Source organism: Neodothiora populina (genome assembly GCF_041146345.1).
Source record: "Neodothiora populina strain CPC 39397 chromosome Unknown canker_contig_8, whole genome shotgun sequence".
Taxonomy (NCBI): Eukaryota; Fungi; Ascomycota; class Dothideomycetes; order Dothideales; family Dothioraceae; genus Neodothiora; species Neodothiora populina.
Window position 1 is genome coordinate 1,305,215 of NW_027191411.1, and position 17,414 is coordinate 1,322,628.

Sequence of the window (17,414 nt, forward strand, 5' to 3'; positions counted from 1 at the left end):
TGAAGTAGATCTGGCGGCTAACCCAGGTTTGCAAGCAAGCGACTTGAAGAGCAGGAAGGCACGTCGGTTCAGGAGACTTCAACGACATCGGCGGAAGAACGAGTCCTGGACAATTCTTTATCAAATACACTTCACTCATACCTTACCCTTCGAACATCGCACTTAGGATATTCCCCACCTTTATTCACTATTTCCATATCGCATGTCTATCTACGTATCAAAGATTCCCCAACGTCACGTCTAATCATCAAGCTCACTTGTGGAATGGATTTCGACGCCCCCGAGTACGACTACGGTTCTGAATCAGATGGCTTGCAATCTGCATGCAGCAACGATTTGGACGAGCAAAGTGGAACATTAGCTCTCTTGGAATATGCGCGGTTCCATCACTTATCCGAAGACTATACAACTGTGAACCCTCTTGTGGCAGATGTCTTGTGCCTGTCTGCACCCGATCCCCTTTACTCTGCCGAATTTGAAGATGATCACTGCTACACACCCGACATTACCTCTGACGAGAAACTATCGTTAGATAAAGGCGGGACGATGTTCTTGAAGTGTGCCTTGGGCGCTGCAACGGGCGACAGTGAGCTATGTACAGAGCCTGTGCGAAGAAGCAAGATGTACTACACTGAAGAACCGCTACTATCGAGCGACGCACGTCTGGACTACAAAATATTCACCCACACTCCCCACATCATTCTGGCAGTTGACTCTGCTACTCTATACAAATCCTCGGAACTTAACGACGTTACTAAATTGCTAGTCTGGCTAGAACCAGCTGAAATCGAGTCAAATATGGAGAACGCACTTGCAGAAAAAGTGCAATTGACCCCTGATGATATCTCTTTTCTGCAGAAAGCATTTAACGCGCGGTATCCAGCTTACCATTACGATCCCTCGTCTACCCAGAGGCGTGTCAAATTATGGGCAAGCTACATTCATGCCCTTCATTACCGCCCCAAATTAATCTGACTTACCAGAATGACAATCCACAATATGGAACACCACCTTTACTGGCTCGGTCCTTGTCTTTTTCGCCTACTCCTTTGGCCCTGCCTATAGGACAACTACCACTCGTGTCCAGCCCCAAGGATCCAGATGATCACATACTGAAAGACATTGACCAGCAATTGAAGGAAGAAACTTTCGAAACTCCATCTGATCTCACGAGCTATCACTTATTAGATACAATTGGCTTGGCCCAAGACCAACAGGCAGACATGGCAGCCGCGGATGCCGTCCGACATCATGTTGCTCCAACAAAACGACGCCTTGCAGCGGCATTGAAGGAGGAACTTCCATTAACGCCTGCTCAATCACAATACTCACCCAAGAAGAAGCTGAAGACTGTGGCATTCAGTGAGGCTTTGACCACCGATGTTTTGCTCCATGGTCGGGCTTTCTCACCCGATGCTTACGAAGATCCTGCTGGTGATGATGATGATGATGCTGCTGGCAGTTTAGAACACATTATAGGACTGGCAGCTGAGGTGGCAATACGGGAGGCTGAGCACGAACAATTGTCGGAAGCTGACTCTACTATGCGTGTAGAAGTACCGCCCATTGACCATTCGTTGCCTGATGTGCCGTGGTCGGTTGATCACACTGCATTCGCCGGTCGTAGACTCTTTCCCAATCGGGATACGAGCAATGAAATGATGTCAATGTTGCTGCGCTGTCTTGATGACAACAAAGCATGCTTTCCAAGATCGCAACTCGATCGTACTGTCAGAGTTTGGGAACCTTTCCCACTACATCTGGGGAATGTCAGCACGAATGAGATACTCGATGATGGTTCTCTTGAACGTTATTTGACGAAGCTAGAATTTGCAAGTACTAAAGCATCGATCTGGAAGCCAGAGGGCCTACGGATACTGGACGAGCCAGATCGTGAAGACGACGGAATCGAGCCTCTGCACGTCGGATTGTTTCAAGACACAGAGGTCATCGTGGACGATTTGCAAACCCGCTTGAGGCGACATCGATCTATTGCCAGGCCCAAAGCACATGGAGCTGCAAATATGAGCCATGCGACCGATCCTCCGATCACCGAGCAAGAGTATATAAAGCAGATAGCTGGTCACGAGGTCGTGCCTTCCTCCCACGGAGAAAGAAGGTCTTCCACACTGAACGGTGCTTTCTCAGCTTATGCATCACTCGGACGCTTCATGCAGACACAGTCCAGTGTACCCTTAAGCGAGGATTTCAACAAAGGAGAAAATCAGAACAGTCTACCACAAGACAATCCTGAGGCTCAAAGTCAGCCACTTGCCCATGATTGTACTAGAACGTCTTGCAGACCGCTTGTCTCAGCCCCAACTCCTGCTATAGCTGTCAGAGCAGCATCCTCGCTTCCAGCAGCGCAGTTCATATTGTCGTCTTCCTTACTAAGCTGTCGAGGTCTGCTGCGAAAAGTTGAGAGCCGATATCCAGCAGCACAATTCATCGACCGTGATTTCGATATGCGTAAACCCGTATATGAGACTACTCATCCGTCGAGCGTAGATGAGGGAGATCTGATACTCTCACCGAGCACTGGTCTGATGTTCACTACCTTGCAACACATCAAGCAGAAACCGCTGCCCGGTCAAACAACTCATAATGGAGTTCTTGAGCGCATTGCAGAGCTGGCAGATCGGTATGAGCGACTTTTCGTACTTGTGAGCAATGGTCAGTCATCTAACTGCACAGGAGATCAGCAATCTCATTGCCTAGATGAGCGAGACTGTCTAGGCCTGGCATCTCTCTATAGTAGCGTTGCTAGGCTCAATGCAGACGTGAGAATCCTTTTTGTACCGGATGGCGAAGATGCCTTGGCAGATTGGACTGTGAATTGTATGGCAAAGTACAGTGCTCATGAACAAGCCAATCTCCTTGTTCAAGAAGAGACACTCTGGGAAGTGATTTTGAGGAAAGCAGGTCTCAATACCTTTGCTGGACAATCCATACTCTCAAAGTTAAAGGGCACAGACTGCTATGTGAAAGCATTACCGACGAAGCTTACTAAACAGTCGTTTGGCATGACTGCTCTCGTCTTGATGGACACGGACGAACGGAGGACATATCTGAGCAGCTCCATGGATGGGGAGAAGCTTTTGAAACATGTGAGCAGAGCTATAGATGGTATATGGCGATCACCGATATAGGCTCGAGATGTCAGGCTGGGGGACCCTGTCCATTTCACGATTTCTGAGTCACATCACACCAGCTATCGAAGACTCAGCAAGGCGATCTGTCGAATAGTCTAGAACCTCGAGCACGCTCAGACTCGTTTTGATGTATTGCGATCACGGCCTTTGCTGCAGTGCTAGGTGAATGCTTTGTAAGAGTGTTGACGTCCTGTTCCGGAAATTGCTCGGCAATAAGACATGAGACGACTCTTCAAGGTCACGATTGGTAAAGGTATCCGACCAAGTTTGCGCGCAATTCTGCGCCAAGTTATTCAGTCTAGAGATGCTGCATAGACGAACAGGAGACTTCTTGACTCTATTGGAACATCTTACGTACACTATTTGTGCGCTTGATAATCAAGTCCACGAGTGCTCAGCACAGAAGCCATAAGAAAGACAATCAACGAAGGGCCAAGCTCCGATGTTCAAGCTGTCTTACCCAACCAGAACGAATAGCACAGTCGAGAAGTATAGTATCTGTGTACCTTGGCTTCAGCATCACATAGCGGTAACCCCACCATACTTTTGTCGTCATTGCTTCGTGTAAATGATGAGGTGTGTGTAAAGTGAGGCGGCCGAACGATCGATCTTCACAACACAACTTAAATATAAGTCCAGCACGCACCCTGAGTAGTAGCACAGTTAGCTTCTGATCATAGAAGAATTAGAACAAACACTTTACTCCCAACTCTCCCCATATTTCCCCAGTGAGAAAAGGCACTACCTAGGTTATACACATTCAGCTTCCACGTACCGACGCAGCACAATGGCACCTCAGACACAGAAGCAGTGGAAAGTACAGGGTACTGGCTCCTTTGACAATCTCAAGTTTAACGAGTCTGCTTCGGTGCCTCGGATTGGAGACAACGATGTGCTCGTAAAGTGTAGGTCGAAGACTAGCCCGATCATTCATCGTTAAATAGAGGTCTAACATATCTGTCGATAGTCCAGGGAGCGTCCCTCAACTACCGTGATCTTGTCATTGCCAAGGTATCCTCTATTATAAGTAAGACAGCTTTATATATGAGATACTGACAACAAATAGGGCGCCTACCCATTCGCCCAGAGAGACGGTGTCGTTCCTGGATCTGACGGTATGTGATGGCTGCTCCAATGTTTTGCGACTGGATTAGCATGAGCATTGAGCTGATTATTTCATAGGAGCTGGCATCGTCGAGTCTGTCGGCCCCAAGGTGCACCGTTTCAAGCCTGGAGACAAGGTCATAACGCTGTTCAACCAGGTAGGAATGCATGAATGAGACCAAACGATTGCCCGTACTGACTACCATTCCAGGGACATCTCTTTGGCTCTGTGGACTCGTACTCGGTCACAACCGGTACTGGTGGTGTCATTGACGGCACCCTCCAGCAATATGGATGCTACAACGAAGAGGGACTTGTGCCCTTGCCTTCGCACCTGAACTTCTTCGAGGGAGCCACTCTGACCTGCGCTGGCTTGACCGCTTGGAATGCTCTTTTCGGGGCTAAGCGTCTTATGCCCGGACAGTGGGTTCTGACACAGGGCACTGGAGGTGTCTCGATCTTCGCGTTGCAGGTTCGTCCACCTGCTTCATTATCTTCACGGGGAGCGGATGCTGACATGATTTTTAGTTTGCCAAAATCTCTGGAGCAAAGGTCATTTCCACCACTTCTTCCTCAGAAAAGGCCGATATCCTCAAGTCGCTCGGTGCTGATCACATCATCAACTACAAGGAAGACGCGAACTGGGGCGAGACGGCAAAGAAAATCACCAACGGAGTCGGTGTTCATCATGTGATTGAAGTCGGTGGACCGAACACAATGAAGCAATCGCTAAAGGCAATTGCTCTCGACGGCACGATCTCCATCATCGGTTTCCTGGGAGGCGTCAAGGGCGAGGAGCAACCATCCTTCCTCGAGGCGCTTTCCAACATCTGCACTGTCCGCGGTGTTTACGTGGGCAGCAGAGAGCAGTTCCAGGAGATGAACGTTGCCATCGAGGCGAACAACCTCAAGCCTGTCGTCGACAAGAAGATCTTCACACTCGACGAGGCAAAGGAGGCATACCAATACATGTGGGATCAGAAGCATTTCGGAAAGCTCTGTATCAGCTTCTAAGCAGATGTGATGCTGCTGATACGGTCCAACGATGTACACCAAAAGGTGATAATTTTTAGTTCAGGTAGTAAAATATGATAACGCCCCGACTATATTCCTTGCCACTGCCTATTCCAGAGTAAGAACCAATGTATATGAAATATCAGATAGACGGAGAACAGAGCCACGCAGCCGTCAGATATTACATATTGCTCTGCATCTACCAGGTTACAACGATGAAATGGACTCATTGATTGCGACGGGATAATTAGCTCTCGAATAGTAATAGACCTGCGGCGAGCGGACATCCGGAGATTCCCCGGCAGATTGACTCCGGACTGTCTCGACCTTGTCTCTAGTGATTAACGCATCCATCAACTTTATATACCATCAACTACTTCTCACTCGCACAACGACAGCGACCGAGTGTCGCAAGCGTCTCCGCGGAAATGGAGGACCTACAGGCGCTGGAGCTACTCTCGCTTGTGTCCAAGGTGGCGTCGGAGATACAGAACCACATGGGAATATCAGACAAGACCATCGCCGAGTTCGTCATCGCGCAACATGAGCAGTCCAAGAACCTCCAGGAGTTCAAGGGCAAGCTGGCCGATTTCGACTTTCCGCCTTCTCTCGCCGAGAGCATCGACAGACTGGTTCTTACTATGCATCCCAAGTATCTAGGCCAGCAAGCTAGCAAAGCGCACGAGGAGGCGGCAGAGGATCGGGAGGAGAAGACGGACAGGAAGACGAGAGTGTTCAAGGGTTTAGCTATACCGGACAAGGAGCCATCGTGGGACGATGCGACACAGGAAGAGGACTCGAAAGCGGATGACCTGGACGACACATTCGCCCTTCTGGAAGGCCTGGCGGGGAAACCCAATAAGCCGACGAATGGATCGCGCAAGCGAAGCATCAGCCCTCTGGAAGCAGATGGCTTTGACGCTGGCAGAAGCAAGAAGTCACGACGTAGGTCGCGATCACCGGAGCAACGACACGACGACTACGTATTCGAAGATGAATTTGGCCGCACGAGAACCTGGCGCGCTCGCGATGAGGAAGACCGTAAGAGTAGGCGCAGACACAGAAGCCGGAGTCAAGAACGCCTCAGACGGCGACCTACGCCGGATCTCGACGACACACCTGTTCAATACAAAATCTACGATGGCAGAGTCACCGGTGTCAAGGACTTTGGCGTATTTGTCAATTTGCGTGGTGTGGCAGGCAAAGTTGATGGTCTAGTACACGTCTCTGCCATGGCTGACCACAAGGTCAACCATCCCTCGGATCTTGTTGCACGGAACCAAGAAGTCAAAGTCAAGGTCATGAAGATTCAAGACAAGCGCATCAGTCTATCTATGGCAGAGGTGGACCAAGTCACTGGGCAGGATCTCGCCCCCCATAAGCGAATAGGAGCTGCGTCAGGCGCAAACGCTCTTGGTCTTGATGGAGGTGGTGCAGAAGATGGAAGATACGGGGGTCTGGCTTCGAGCGTCCCCGTCATCGAAGGCAACACGAGCAACCAAGGTCGACAGCGCAAACGCCTGACCTCACCCGAACGCTGGGAAATCCAACAGTTGATAGCATCAGGCGCGATCTCGGCGTCAGACTTCCCAGACATCAACGAGGACTACAATGCTGCATTGAGGGGCGAAGAAATCGAAGAGGAGGAGGATATTGATATTGAGGTCAAGGAAGATGAGCCGCCCTTCTTGGCAGGCCAGACCAAACAATCTCTTGAACTTTCACCTATTCGTGTCGTCAAAGCTCCGGACGGCTCCATGAACCGAGCAGCCATGGCGGGAGACACTCTTGCAAAGGAGCGGCGTGATCTGCGTCAGCAGGAAGCACAAGACAAAGCAGCCAAGCAAGCATCCGGTGTTGACTTACAGGCCCAGTGGAACGATCCGATGGTGGCGCCTGAACAGCGTCAATTCGCCAGCGACCTGCGTCAAGCGCAGCAGAACAAGGGCGGCGAGGTCCCGGAGTGGAAGAGGATCGCTGAGCGCAAGGGCCAGTCCTTTGGAAAGCGCACCAATATGTCGATCAAGGAGCAGAGAGAATCGTTGCCTGCTTTTCAATTCCGCAAGCAGTTTCTCGAGGCAGTCAGCGCTTACCAGCTGTTGATCGTTGTCGGTGACACAGGATCTGGCAAAACAACGCAATTGACACAGTATCTTGCGGAAGACGGTTACGCCAACTCAGGCATGATTGGATGCACGCAGCCTCGCCGTGTTGCGGCCATGTCGGTCGCCCAGCGTGTGTCGGAAGAAGTTGGGTGCCGACTGGGTGAAGAAGTCGGCTACACGATCCGTTTCGAGGACAAGTCCAGCCCCAGAACAAAGATAAAGTACATGACAGACGGCATTATGCAGAGAGAAATCCTGCTCGACCCTGAGCTCGGCAAGTATTCGGTCATCATGTTGGACGAGGCTCACGAACGTACGATTGCGACCGATGTTTTGTTTGGTTTACTGAAAAAGACACTCAAGAAGCGGCCGGACATGAAATTGATCGTTACCTCGGCCACCCTGGATGCGGCCAAGTTCTCCGAGTACTTCAACTCTTGTCCCATCCTTACTATTCCAGGTCGCGCATTCCCTGTGGAGATCATGTATTCTCGGGAGCCCGAGAGTGACTATCTTGACGCGGCGCTCACTACCGTTATGCAAATCCATCTCACGGAACCTCCTGGAGACATCCTACTGTTCCTGACAGGTAAGGAGGAGATTGACACGAGCTGCGAGATCCTATACGAGCGCATGAAGGCGTTAGGTCCTAGTGTCCCCGAACTGGTCATCTTGCCTATCTACGGTGCACTCCCGAGCGAGATCGCGAGCCGGATTTTCGAGCCATCGGCACCGGGAAGTCGCAAAGTGGTCATCGCCACCAACATTGCAGAAACATCAATCACGATCGATGGTATCTATTTTGTCATTGATCCAGGTTTTGTGAAACAGACAGCCTATGATCCCAAGTTGGGCATGGACAGGTTGCAAGTCACGCCCATCTCTCAAGCTCAGGCGCGCCAACGCTCTGGTCGCGCCGGACGCACAGGACCCGGTAAATGCTTTCGCCTATACACCGAGAGTGCATATCAATCGGAGATGTTGCCTACGACGATACCGGAGATCCAAAGACAAAACTTGTCGAATACAATTCTGATGCTCAAGGCCATGGGCATCAACGACTTGTTGCACTTTGACTTTATGGATCCGCCACCAACAAACACCATGTTGACAGCGCTCGAGGAGCTATATGCTCTGTCAGCGCTCGACGACGAAGGTTTGCTTACACGTCTCGGACGACGTATGGCAGACTTCCCAATGGAGCCGGCGCTGGCCAAGTCGTTGATTGTGTCGGTGGATCTGGGATGCTCTGACGAGATGCTTTCTATTGTAGCCATGATCTCGGCTGTGCAGACGGTCTTCCATCGACCAAAGGACAAGCAACAGCAAGCGGACCAGAAGAAGAGCAAGTTCCACGACCCGGCCGGAGACCATCTGACGATGCTGAACGTGTATAACGGATGGAAGCTCGGACGGATGAGTGATGCGTGGTGCTTTGAGAACTTCATCCAACCGCGCAGCATGAAGCGGGCGGAAGATGTGCGGAAGCAGCTGGTTCAGATCCTGGACCGCCACCGTCTGCGGGTGATCAGTTGCGGACGAGACACGATCCGCGTGAGACAGGCGCTCTGCAGTGGATTCTTTAGGAACTCTGCTCGCAAGGATGCACAGGAAGGATACAAGACATTGGTCGAGGGCACACCGGTGTACATGCACCCGTCGTCAGCACTGTTCGGCAAGGCAGCAGAGCACGTCATCTACCATAGTCTGGTGGAGACGACAAAGGAGTACATGCACAACGTCACGGCGATTGAGCCCAAATGGTTGGTCGAGGCGGCGCCTACGTTCTTCAAGGTCGCCGGCAAGGAAGGAGGTCTCAGCAAGAGGAAGAAGGCGGAGAGGATCCAGCCGCTGCACAACAGGTTCCAGGGCGAGGACGATTGGAGACTGAGCTCGCAGAGACGACAGGGCAGAGGCAATGCAGGAACGTGGGGATGACGTGTAGTTTATGTAGCAAAAGTATGCACATTACATGTATGTCGACTATTCTTGCCACTCTGTCTGTATGGACTCTGGTGATTTATGTATATAGCAGACTAAGGTATATAGCAGACTAAGATGGAGGGGCACATGTCATCGGCTTTCTCCGTGCCATGCATGGTGGGGGGGGGGGAGGGTGGGCTGTTTCTGTTCTGTCCTCAGTTCTGACTCAAGATCTTGTGCTGCCCGAGAAATTTCCAAGAGATGATTACTACTTACTGTACACCGAAATTCCATCATTGAATACTGTCCAGCAAACAATCATCAAAACGCCAAGCTGAAGTGTCTATTGCCCTTCAGATTGCTCAATAGAGCATCCAGGTCAATCGCATCCGAGTCATTGATCTTGCAAGCAAGCAGAACTCTCTTGCGACCCACGACTCCGTGTACACCTTTCCTCGAACCATTGAGGCACACGACCAGCGACTCCTTCGGTGCCCCGTCTTCCTCTATCAAGCCATTCAGATCACTGTCGACGACAGCATTCACGTCTCAAATTCGCACCATGGCCACTCTCGACGACCGCAGCAGGGCTCTGGTCCAGAAGGCCTACCCTGAGGCCATTCAGAATGAGGCAGACATGATCTCACTCTCGACATCCATCTTCCCCAAAGCAGAGGTATGAGAGGAGCAGTCATAGACGACAGATGCACATGAACAGATTCTTACAAGACCAACAGTACAGCAGCGGCGAGAAGAGCGAGATTGAGCAGTGGCTGATCACCTCCTCGCACCTCGGATCCAGCAGCAGCACCGAGGACGCAGCAAAGACGGCAGAGCGTCTCTCAGCACTCAACACCCACCTCAGCACCCGCACCACCGTCCTCGGCTCCAAGCCCTCGGTCGCCGACATTGCCATCTACGCTCGTCTGTCGCCTCTTGTCGCCAAGTGGTCCGATGAGCAGCGCACCGGAGAGCAGGGCTACCACCACATCGTCCGCCACCTCGACGCGGTCCAGAACTCGCCGCTCTTTGCCCTGAAGCTCGACGACGCCGAGAAGATCCAGATCGACCCGAGCAAGGTGGTCTTCAGCATCAAGCCCATCGATGCCAAGGCCGAGAAGGAGCGCAAGAAGAAGGAAAAGGAGGCCGCCGCTGCTGCTTCGTCCACCACGGCCGAATCCACGCCTGTCGTTGCTCAAGCAACGGCAAAGGTCGAAGAGGCTGCGGCCACAGTAAAGAGCACGGGAGACAAAGTCGCCGATGCTGTGGCAGCAGAGACGCCAGGTGCAGGCAAGAAGACGGAGAAGAAAGAGAAAAAGGCAAAGGCACCCAAGCAGCCCAAGGCACCCGCTGCACCAGAGAAGCCTCTGTCGCCCGCCCTCATCGATCTCCGTGTCGGCCACATCCTCAAGGCTATCCAACACCCCAACGCCGACAGTCTCTATGTTTCCACCATTGCCGTCGGCGACCCCGCTGGCACCGACAACACCTCGGAATACGAGGGCCAGATCTGCCGTACCGTCTGTTCTGGTCTCAACGGCCTGGTGCCGCTGGAGGAAATGCAAGGCCGCAAGATTGTCGCAGTCTGCAACCTGAAGCCCGTCACCATGCGTGGCATCAAGTCATGCGCCATGGTTCTTGCCGCATCACCACGTCTGGCCGAGGGAGAGGAGGACAACCACAAGGGCCCCGTCGAGCTGGTCAACATCCCCGAGGGCGCCCAGGCTGGCGACAGGGTCTACTTTGAAGGCTACAACGACTGCGAGCCCGAGCCTGTGCTGAACCCCAAGAAGAAGATCTGGGAGACCTTTCAGCCCGGCTTCACCACTACCGACAACCTCGAGGTCGCCTTTGACGGATCCGCCGTGTCGCAGTTGGCCGAGAAGGGCAAGACTTCGGTCGGAAAGCTGCTGACCAAGGCCGGCGTGTGCACTGTTTCCAACCTCAAGAACGCCACTGTGCGATAAAGGGATATGCCATATACAAGCAAACGATAATGAAATGTATGTGTTGAAATCCAGATTGAAAAAACAAACAAATATTTTGCAGTATGGACGGTACGACCTGCTCGATGTACGACCATCTGTGTTCTGCCATGTCATGTTACCTACTAGTGATGTTGCATAGCAGTAGCGTGGACTCCAGTCCATTGCTTGATATCGCATACGATAGTTTTGGTGTTATCTGATATACTGTGATATTCTCGAACTATTATTCATCACCGCGTCTCGTCATTCCGTGGTGGCTGCGAATCGTGAACCTAAAACCCACACTGCAAGAAATGCCATCTACTCCGCATCCCCCCACATATTATTGCATCACGTCCATTAGCCTTTCGGTCTTTCATGTTTTTTGTTTTTTTGCTTTGAGCCATTCGTTCTCTAATCGCGTCTCGACTCGTCTCTCGTGGACCTTTGATGGCTTCGTCTGCAATTACCTAAGAGACGCGGCGCTGCGCTCAACTCAACTCAATCGCTCGACTTTTGGGAGGGGTTGAAGTATCTATCGCAACGATTTTAAATGCCCACTACGCCGCAGCCCGCTGCCCAGGGTTTTATGTCTTGCATTTCTGATCCAGCAGGACATTCTAGCCCATCCATGATCTTTTCTTCCTAATCGCGTCGCCTATCCGCTGTTTCACTTGTCTTTCTTGCGTATCAGTGTGTCCATGTCGCCGCCGCCGTCGTCGTCGTCGTCGTCGTCGTCGCAATCCCACACCTGCCTTTCATTGCCTGCCCTACGTCAACGACCGTGACCATGAGTGAAGACTCGCAGTCCTCCCAGGTACGTGAAAAGCCCAGACAGACTGCGTATCTCGTTTCCCTGCTCTCGCGCGTAGCAAGCACCCTCAACAGATCAGCAGTTTGCTCGCAGAGAGAGGGTTCGGACTGACTCGCTCGCAACACGGCAGGCGGCGCAAAAGGCCAACCTCGCGCGCATCCGCGACAACCAACGCCGCTCGCGCGCCCGCCGCAAGGAATATCTCCAGGAACTAGAGACCAAGTACCGCGTGTGCGAGGCCGTGGGCGTCGAGGCGTCGTCGCAGATCCAGGCTGCGGCGCGCAGGGTGCTGGACGAGAACAAGCGGCTGAGACTGCTGCTCAAGCAACAAGGGCTCTCGGATCGTGATATCGATGGCTGGTCGCCTTCGTCTTCGGTGGGCTCTGAACAGCCGTCCTCCTCGGCGCGCGAGTTGTTGGAGAATCCACAGTATCCTCGCCCCGAGACGGTCTTGAACGATCTGCTTGCCACGCGACGTCCGTGCAAACCAGGCGGTTGCGGCGGCGGCGGCGGCGGCGGCGGAGGAGGAGGAGGGGTCGAAGAGGAGCAATCCTCGCGTGGACAGGGTTCCTCCTCATCGAGAAGGTCGTCGACGTTTCGGAATCAGGAATACCTACTTCAAAACAACCACCGCGCATCCTTCTCAGTCATTCAGCCGCGTCCAGTACAGGATGCTGTTCAAGCCTCCGACAGTCTACTACAACCCAATGGGAGAAGCCCCCAGCAACAGCAAGAAACGGAAACCATGATCGTCGTCGAGGACCAATCGAGGCCGTCCCCTCTTCCCCATCACTTAATACAGCAACAGCAGCAACAGCAGCACTCGACGCCTCAAATCCACGACTACGGCGAACTCTACACCTCCTCCCCAGCGCACTGGAGCTACGTCTTCCCCATCATGCACATGAGCAACGACGCGCCCCCCCACCACCCCACGCAATGGACGACAATGACAATACCAACAACAGACATACCCCCGGACGCCCAACAACCGTACATGGCCCTCGACGGCCCCTCGTCAACAAGCATGCCCGACTCTCCACCACAACCATCATCCTCCTCGTGCTTCGTCGCAGCAGGCGCGATACGCACATATAGCTCGAACGCAGGCCCGGAACTCGAGCGTGCGCTCGGATGCAGTGCGGATGGCGCTGATTGTCAGGTCAGTAATTCTGTTGTGTTTGAGCTTATGGATCGGTATGCTTCCGCTGCTTCTGTTTCTGCCTGCGCTAGTGGTTGTGGAGGCGGAGGAGGAGGAGGAGGAGGAGGAGGAGGCTGAGACCTGGGGCGCAAGGGATGTAATATATGTTTATGCGATTATGATGATGGGGTGGGGGAGGGGCAAAAGGGGCTTCCATGAAAGTCATAACCGCCGATTCATGGGAGTTCATAATCATGCACTCGAGAAGCGAAAGGGGGGGGGGCGAAGTTCTCAATTGTCGGTCGGTTCATGATGATGAAGATTAGATGATACGGATCGAAAATATGGAACAAATGTGACAGTCAAGGGGGGGGGGATATATTGACTTGCGACATGCACTCATCACGAGAGATGAATGAACCCCAAGTCTCGATTTATTATTATTATATGAAATACTACACTAGGGAAGAACGAAAAAAGTTACAGATAACATCATATTCATTAGATTGGAAAACCCCTCAACCCACAGCCAGATCATTCATGTCACCTCGCAACCTCGAGAGAAACGAACGAGACAATCGCGAAAAACCTCTCTAGATATATGCATCCCTCTACTTTCCGAGTCCTGTCCGATCTCCTTTTCTACTAGCCGAATAAAGCCTTCGGTTCTCCAATCATTGCTTTGGTTCTGACGTTCCTCCCCATCTGTCTCTTCCTCTCTCACTCTCCCGAGGAAACCCCCTCACTCCACAGAAAAGAAAAAGAAAAGGGAAGAAGGAAAAGGCAAAAGACGAAAGAAGAAAAACAAACACGCACAACGAATCCTTCTCTTCTCACTGATACCATTCTTGTTCGTCATAAGTCGTCATGGAATCGAATGCCGTGGCCGCGGCGACGGGGTTACTCAATATCGAATTCCCGTATGCCACGCCCGCCCCAGCGCCAGAACTTCCCGCCGTCGCCGTGGCGGGTCCAATGCCTTTACCATGCTGCTGTTGTCCCCCTGCTCCAATAGAATACGAAACAATCGGCTGACTCGCAGCAGCAGCAGTCGGGGGATTCCCGCTATTGATCGGACTCTGGCCCAAGCCCGCGGCGCCGAGGTCGAACCCGCCCCAGTTCTCAAAGTCATTCGCGAGCTGCGCTTGGTCCTGGAAGACCCAGTCTTGGCCGTCGCGCAGCAGCTGCTCGACGCCGCCGAACATGTCTGAGGGACTAGCTCCTGCGGTCGTCAGGCCGTCTGTGATGGGTTTTTGGTGGCTGGCGCTGTACATGGACATGGGCGTCGTTTGCGCTGATGGGTAGGAGTGCGGTTGGAGCTCGGTGGCTGATTGTGGCGGGGGTGCGAATACGGGGCTGGAATGCGCTGCGTATGCCGCTTGGGGGACCCTGTAGGTTGATGGCTGGGCATGTATGGTTGGATGCGTGGCTTGTTTTGGTTGCATTTGTTGCTGCAGCCACGCTTGTTGCTGTTGTTGATGCTGTTGCTGTTGCTGCTGCTGCTGCTGTTGTTGTTGTTGTTGTTGTTGTTGTTGTTGTTGTTGTTGTTGTTGTTGTTGTTGATGCTGCTGCTGCTGCTGCTGCATCATATTCGCCCTTGCCTGGTCCAACAAAAGTGCCGAAACCCGTCGATTCTGATTCAGAGTTGGGCTAGCTGCGTCGACGGCCGAGTATGGCCCAAATTTGGCTTCTGTCCTTGCAAGGAGCGCTGCTGCTTCCTCTGGGAGCTCAATGTCCCACTTCTTTGCAGTCAGTGCGAGCACCGCCAATGTGCGGCGAGCGCCTAGCCAGCCTTCCGCGATTTCTTCAAGGTGCTTCACGCCATGGACGATATCTCTTCTTGCATTCTTGTCCGGCAGATTCAATAAGTGGATTGTGCAGGCGGAATGCATAATGTAAACACAGATATTGCATATTTGTCGTAGTCCGTGAGAACGCTTGTAAAGGCGCATGAGCTTGGATATCATGGCTGCAGCTTGCGTGCAAAGTCGACGTGGGCTGACGTTCTGTGGCAGGGGCGACGTCTGCTGATTATACTTGAGGAAAGGTCTGAAAAGATGGATGAAGAGAAGTTGGAAAAACATGCTGAGCGCAGGCGTTAGCAAGCAAAACGCACCAAATCACCTTTTGCTACTGGAAAGTAGACTTACTGCATCGTGAGGATGCTACTCAAACAGCCCTCTCTTGGCTCCATTTCCGGCGGAAGCTCCCTTCTCCAACTTTCTAGCCGAGTGTGAACCTCGCTGAGCATTTTCAATTCGGCCTGTTTCCCTCTCGGTTTGTCCATATTACTCGGGTTATAGAACAATCGCATCAGATCATTGCTGATTTCACAAAGTGAGGAGATTCGCAAGGCTACCGCCCTCGTTCGTGCAGGTTGTGCGCGCGCCTGCATGAAGCCAGAGTCGGTATAGGGTATCCAAGAGGCACTGTCTTCATCGGGAAAGACGTCGAATTTAGAGACCGTGATCAAGGAAGTGGGCAGTTGCGGCAGGCGGCCCAGGTAATTCGACCAACATTTGTCAAACAGAAAGCACCCCCAGAAGGTTATGCGCCGCGCATCCTCTTCAGCTTCATCAATGCTACGATCGTTGCCTGTCGCAAGACCGCCGGCGAGGCCACCAGAATCCAGGTTCAGGCCCAAGTCGCACGCCATGCGAAAGCTCATGCCAGAGTATACCCATCCCTTCGCCTCGCGGCCACATCCTGCTTCACGCACACTCATCAAGGCGAGTGCCTGGACAGTCGTTATCTTGGGTTTCTCGTGTTCGTCGTTTTCCATTATCAGTCGCTTGGCTTCCCTGAAAAAGTGATCGCCAGCAGTCGCGCTGTCTTCCGGATTTGCGCGCGCAGCCGGGAAACTCGTGAAATGACACCCCAGAGCAAGAATGGCGTTTACCAGTAGCGGCGTACAGTACTCCGTCTTTCGGCGGGTGTCAGCAGGCGGCTTGCCCAACATAAAGTCTCGATAGAAAAGAGACTTGGGAAGACAGGTGAAGTAGGTATAGTGCCAGGTAAAGTACATGTTCAGCAGGTGCATTACCAGATCCGGGTCAGACGTGACATTAGTCCAAGAGGTTAACGGGTTCTCTTGCTGTTGATATGGATCGATGTTGGAGGAGGAAGACGCCGCTTCATCTTGCGACAGGAAGATCAGATTCGAAGTGCCGCCAATGTAGCGTACGGAGCCATCGTCGAGACGCAGTTCTCCGACTTTGGTAGACAACTGCTTCTCGAACGCCGGTGTAGGATATTGTTGGGGCACTGAAGTGCTACGTGAATCAATGCTTCCATCCTTCTCCTCCACGTCCTGGCCGCTTTCCTTGGCTAGAATGCGTTCAGCAACAAGATCCAAACTCTCACAAGAACGAATCTCGCGGACAAGTTCAGGCACATCTTCTTCGGGGTAGTTCAGAATGGCGTGTACAAGGGTTTGTAAGGTCGTGCTCCGCGTCTTTACATTCTCGACATCCTTACGATAAACGCCCTTGCGTCGATGATCCGAGTTTGGGTCGTATATACATTCGGTCCCGTACACCTGAGAACATGCGGCGCATGCGGGAGTGTTGCCGTCACATTTGCTCTTGCGTTTTCTGTAAGTTGGCGCAACTGGTCAGCCTTCTGAAGTGGAATCGCATTGACTATTAGTACGCTTATGACGCAAGTTTACATAAACAAATGCTCTCTTGTACCTTGATCTTTTTGGCAACAAAAGAGAGATACAAGAAATGAATAAGACCAACACAAGTATCGACAGCTGTGTGGTAAATAAAGCATGAGAGGGGCATTTTGATATTGCAAAGACAGCGCAGACATGATTTCATCGCACGAGTGAGGCTCACCGACATGCAACACAAGCAGTGCTGACGCATCTCCGTTTCAGAGCGTCCTCTGCACTGCTGTCGCCTCTGCGTCGATTTCTCGCGCGACCTTTTCCCGACGATGGCTTTTCCTGAGGCGCTGGTTTTGAGGGCGGCGCAGTGGGGCTACTAGCTGCTACAGCATTATGATTGTCCTGGTCACGTTGCTGCTGTTGTTGACCGACTATGGACGGCGATGATGCTGCGCCCACAGGTAGCTGCTGCTCCATGAGTGGCTCGCAGCGGAGGTTTACCTCAGCATCAAGCTACACCTCTTCCCAGAATGAATCACAACGCGCGCGTGGGTTTCGAGGTTCCACTCGCTATTCCGTGG

The 17,414-nt window shown here is 52.4% G+C and overlaps 7 protein-coding genes across 8 annotated transcripts; 6 read left to right on the plus strand and 1 right to left on the minus strand.

Annotated features, from left to right (window-relative positions):
• Positions 1–264: 264 nt before the first annotated feature.
• On the plus strand, positions 265–975 carry AAFC00_006904 (uncharacterized protein; the record flags this gene model as incomplete). Its single annotated transcript, XM_069347848.1, has 1 exon — positions 265–975. One exon carries the CDS (start codon positions 265–267, stop codon positions 973–975), a length of 711 nt encoding a protein of 236 aa, XP_069199805.1.
• Positions 976–1,223: 248 nt separating this feature from the next.
• AAFC00_006905 (uncharacterized protein) lies at positions 1,224–3,149 on the plus strand (the record flags this gene model as incomplete). Its single annotated transcript, XM_069347849.1, has 1 exon — positions 1,224–3,149. The coding sequence occupies one exon, from the start codon at positions 1,224–1,226 to the stop codon at positions 3,147–3,149; it is 1,926 nt and encodes a 641-aa protein (XP_069199806.1).
• A 790-nt stretch (positions 3,150–3,939) lies between these two features.
• Positions 3,940–5,270, plus strand: AAFC00_006906 (uncharacterized protein; the record flags this gene model as incomplete). Its single annotated transcript, XM_069346928.1, has 6 exons — positions 3,940–4,057; positions 4,120–4,163; positions 4,219–4,267; positions 4,335–4,414; positions 4,468–4,728; positions 4,785–5,270. 6 exons carry the CDS (start codon positions 3,940–3,942, stop codon positions 5,268–5,270), a joined length of 1,038 nt encoding a protein of 345 aa, XP_069199807.1.
• Positions 5,271–5,698: 428 nt separating this feature from the next.
• On the plus strand, positions 5,699–9,313 carry AAFC00_006907 (uncharacterized protein; the record flags this gene model as incomplete). 2 transcript variants are annotated; one of them, XM_069346930.1, is made up of 1 exon in its annotated part: positions 5,699–9,313. In XM_069346930.1, the coding sequence occupies one exon, from the start codon at positions 5,699–5,701 to the stop codon at positions 9,311–9,313; it is 3,615 nt and encodes a 1,204-aa protein (XP_069199808.1). The 2 variants fall into 2 exon arrangements, with proteins under 2 accessions (XP_069199808.1, XP_069199809.1); XM_069346929.1 differs by having other exon boundaries at positions 5,912–9,313.
• Positions 9,314–9,860: 547 nt separating this feature from the next.
• Positions 9,861–11,265, plus strand: AAFC00_006908 (uncharacterized protein; the record flags this gene model as incomplete). Its single annotated transcript, XM_069346931.1, has 2 exons — positions 9,861–9,974; positions 10,036–11,265. The coding sequence occupies 2 exons, from the start codon at positions 9,861–9,863 to the stop codon at positions 11,263–11,265; spliced, it is 1,344 nt and encodes a 447-aa protein (XP_069199810.1).
• A 790-nt stretch (positions 11,266–12,055) lies between these two features.
• Positions 12,056–13,358, plus strand: AAFC00_006909 (uncharacterized protein; the record flags this gene model as incomplete). The annotated part of the gene is made up of 2 exons (XM_069346932.1): positions 12,056–12,082; positions 12,210–13,358. The coding sequence occupies 2 exons, from the start codon at positions 12,056–12,058 to the stop codon at positions 13,356–13,358; spliced, it is 1,176 nt and encodes a 391-aa protein (XP_069199811.1).
• A 695-nt stretch (positions 13,359–14,053) lies between these two features.
• Positions 14,054–17,310, minus strand: AAFC00_006910 (uncharacterized protein; the record flags this gene model as incomplete). Its single annotated transcript, XM_069346933.1, has 3 exons — positions 14,054–15,305; positions 15,371–16,813; positions 17,063–17,310. The coding sequence occupies 3 exons, from the start codon at positions 17,308–17,310 to the stop codon at positions 14,054–14,056; spliced, it is 2,943 nt and encodes a 980-aa protein (XP_069199812.1).
• Positions 17,311–17,414: the final 104 nt, after the last annotated feature.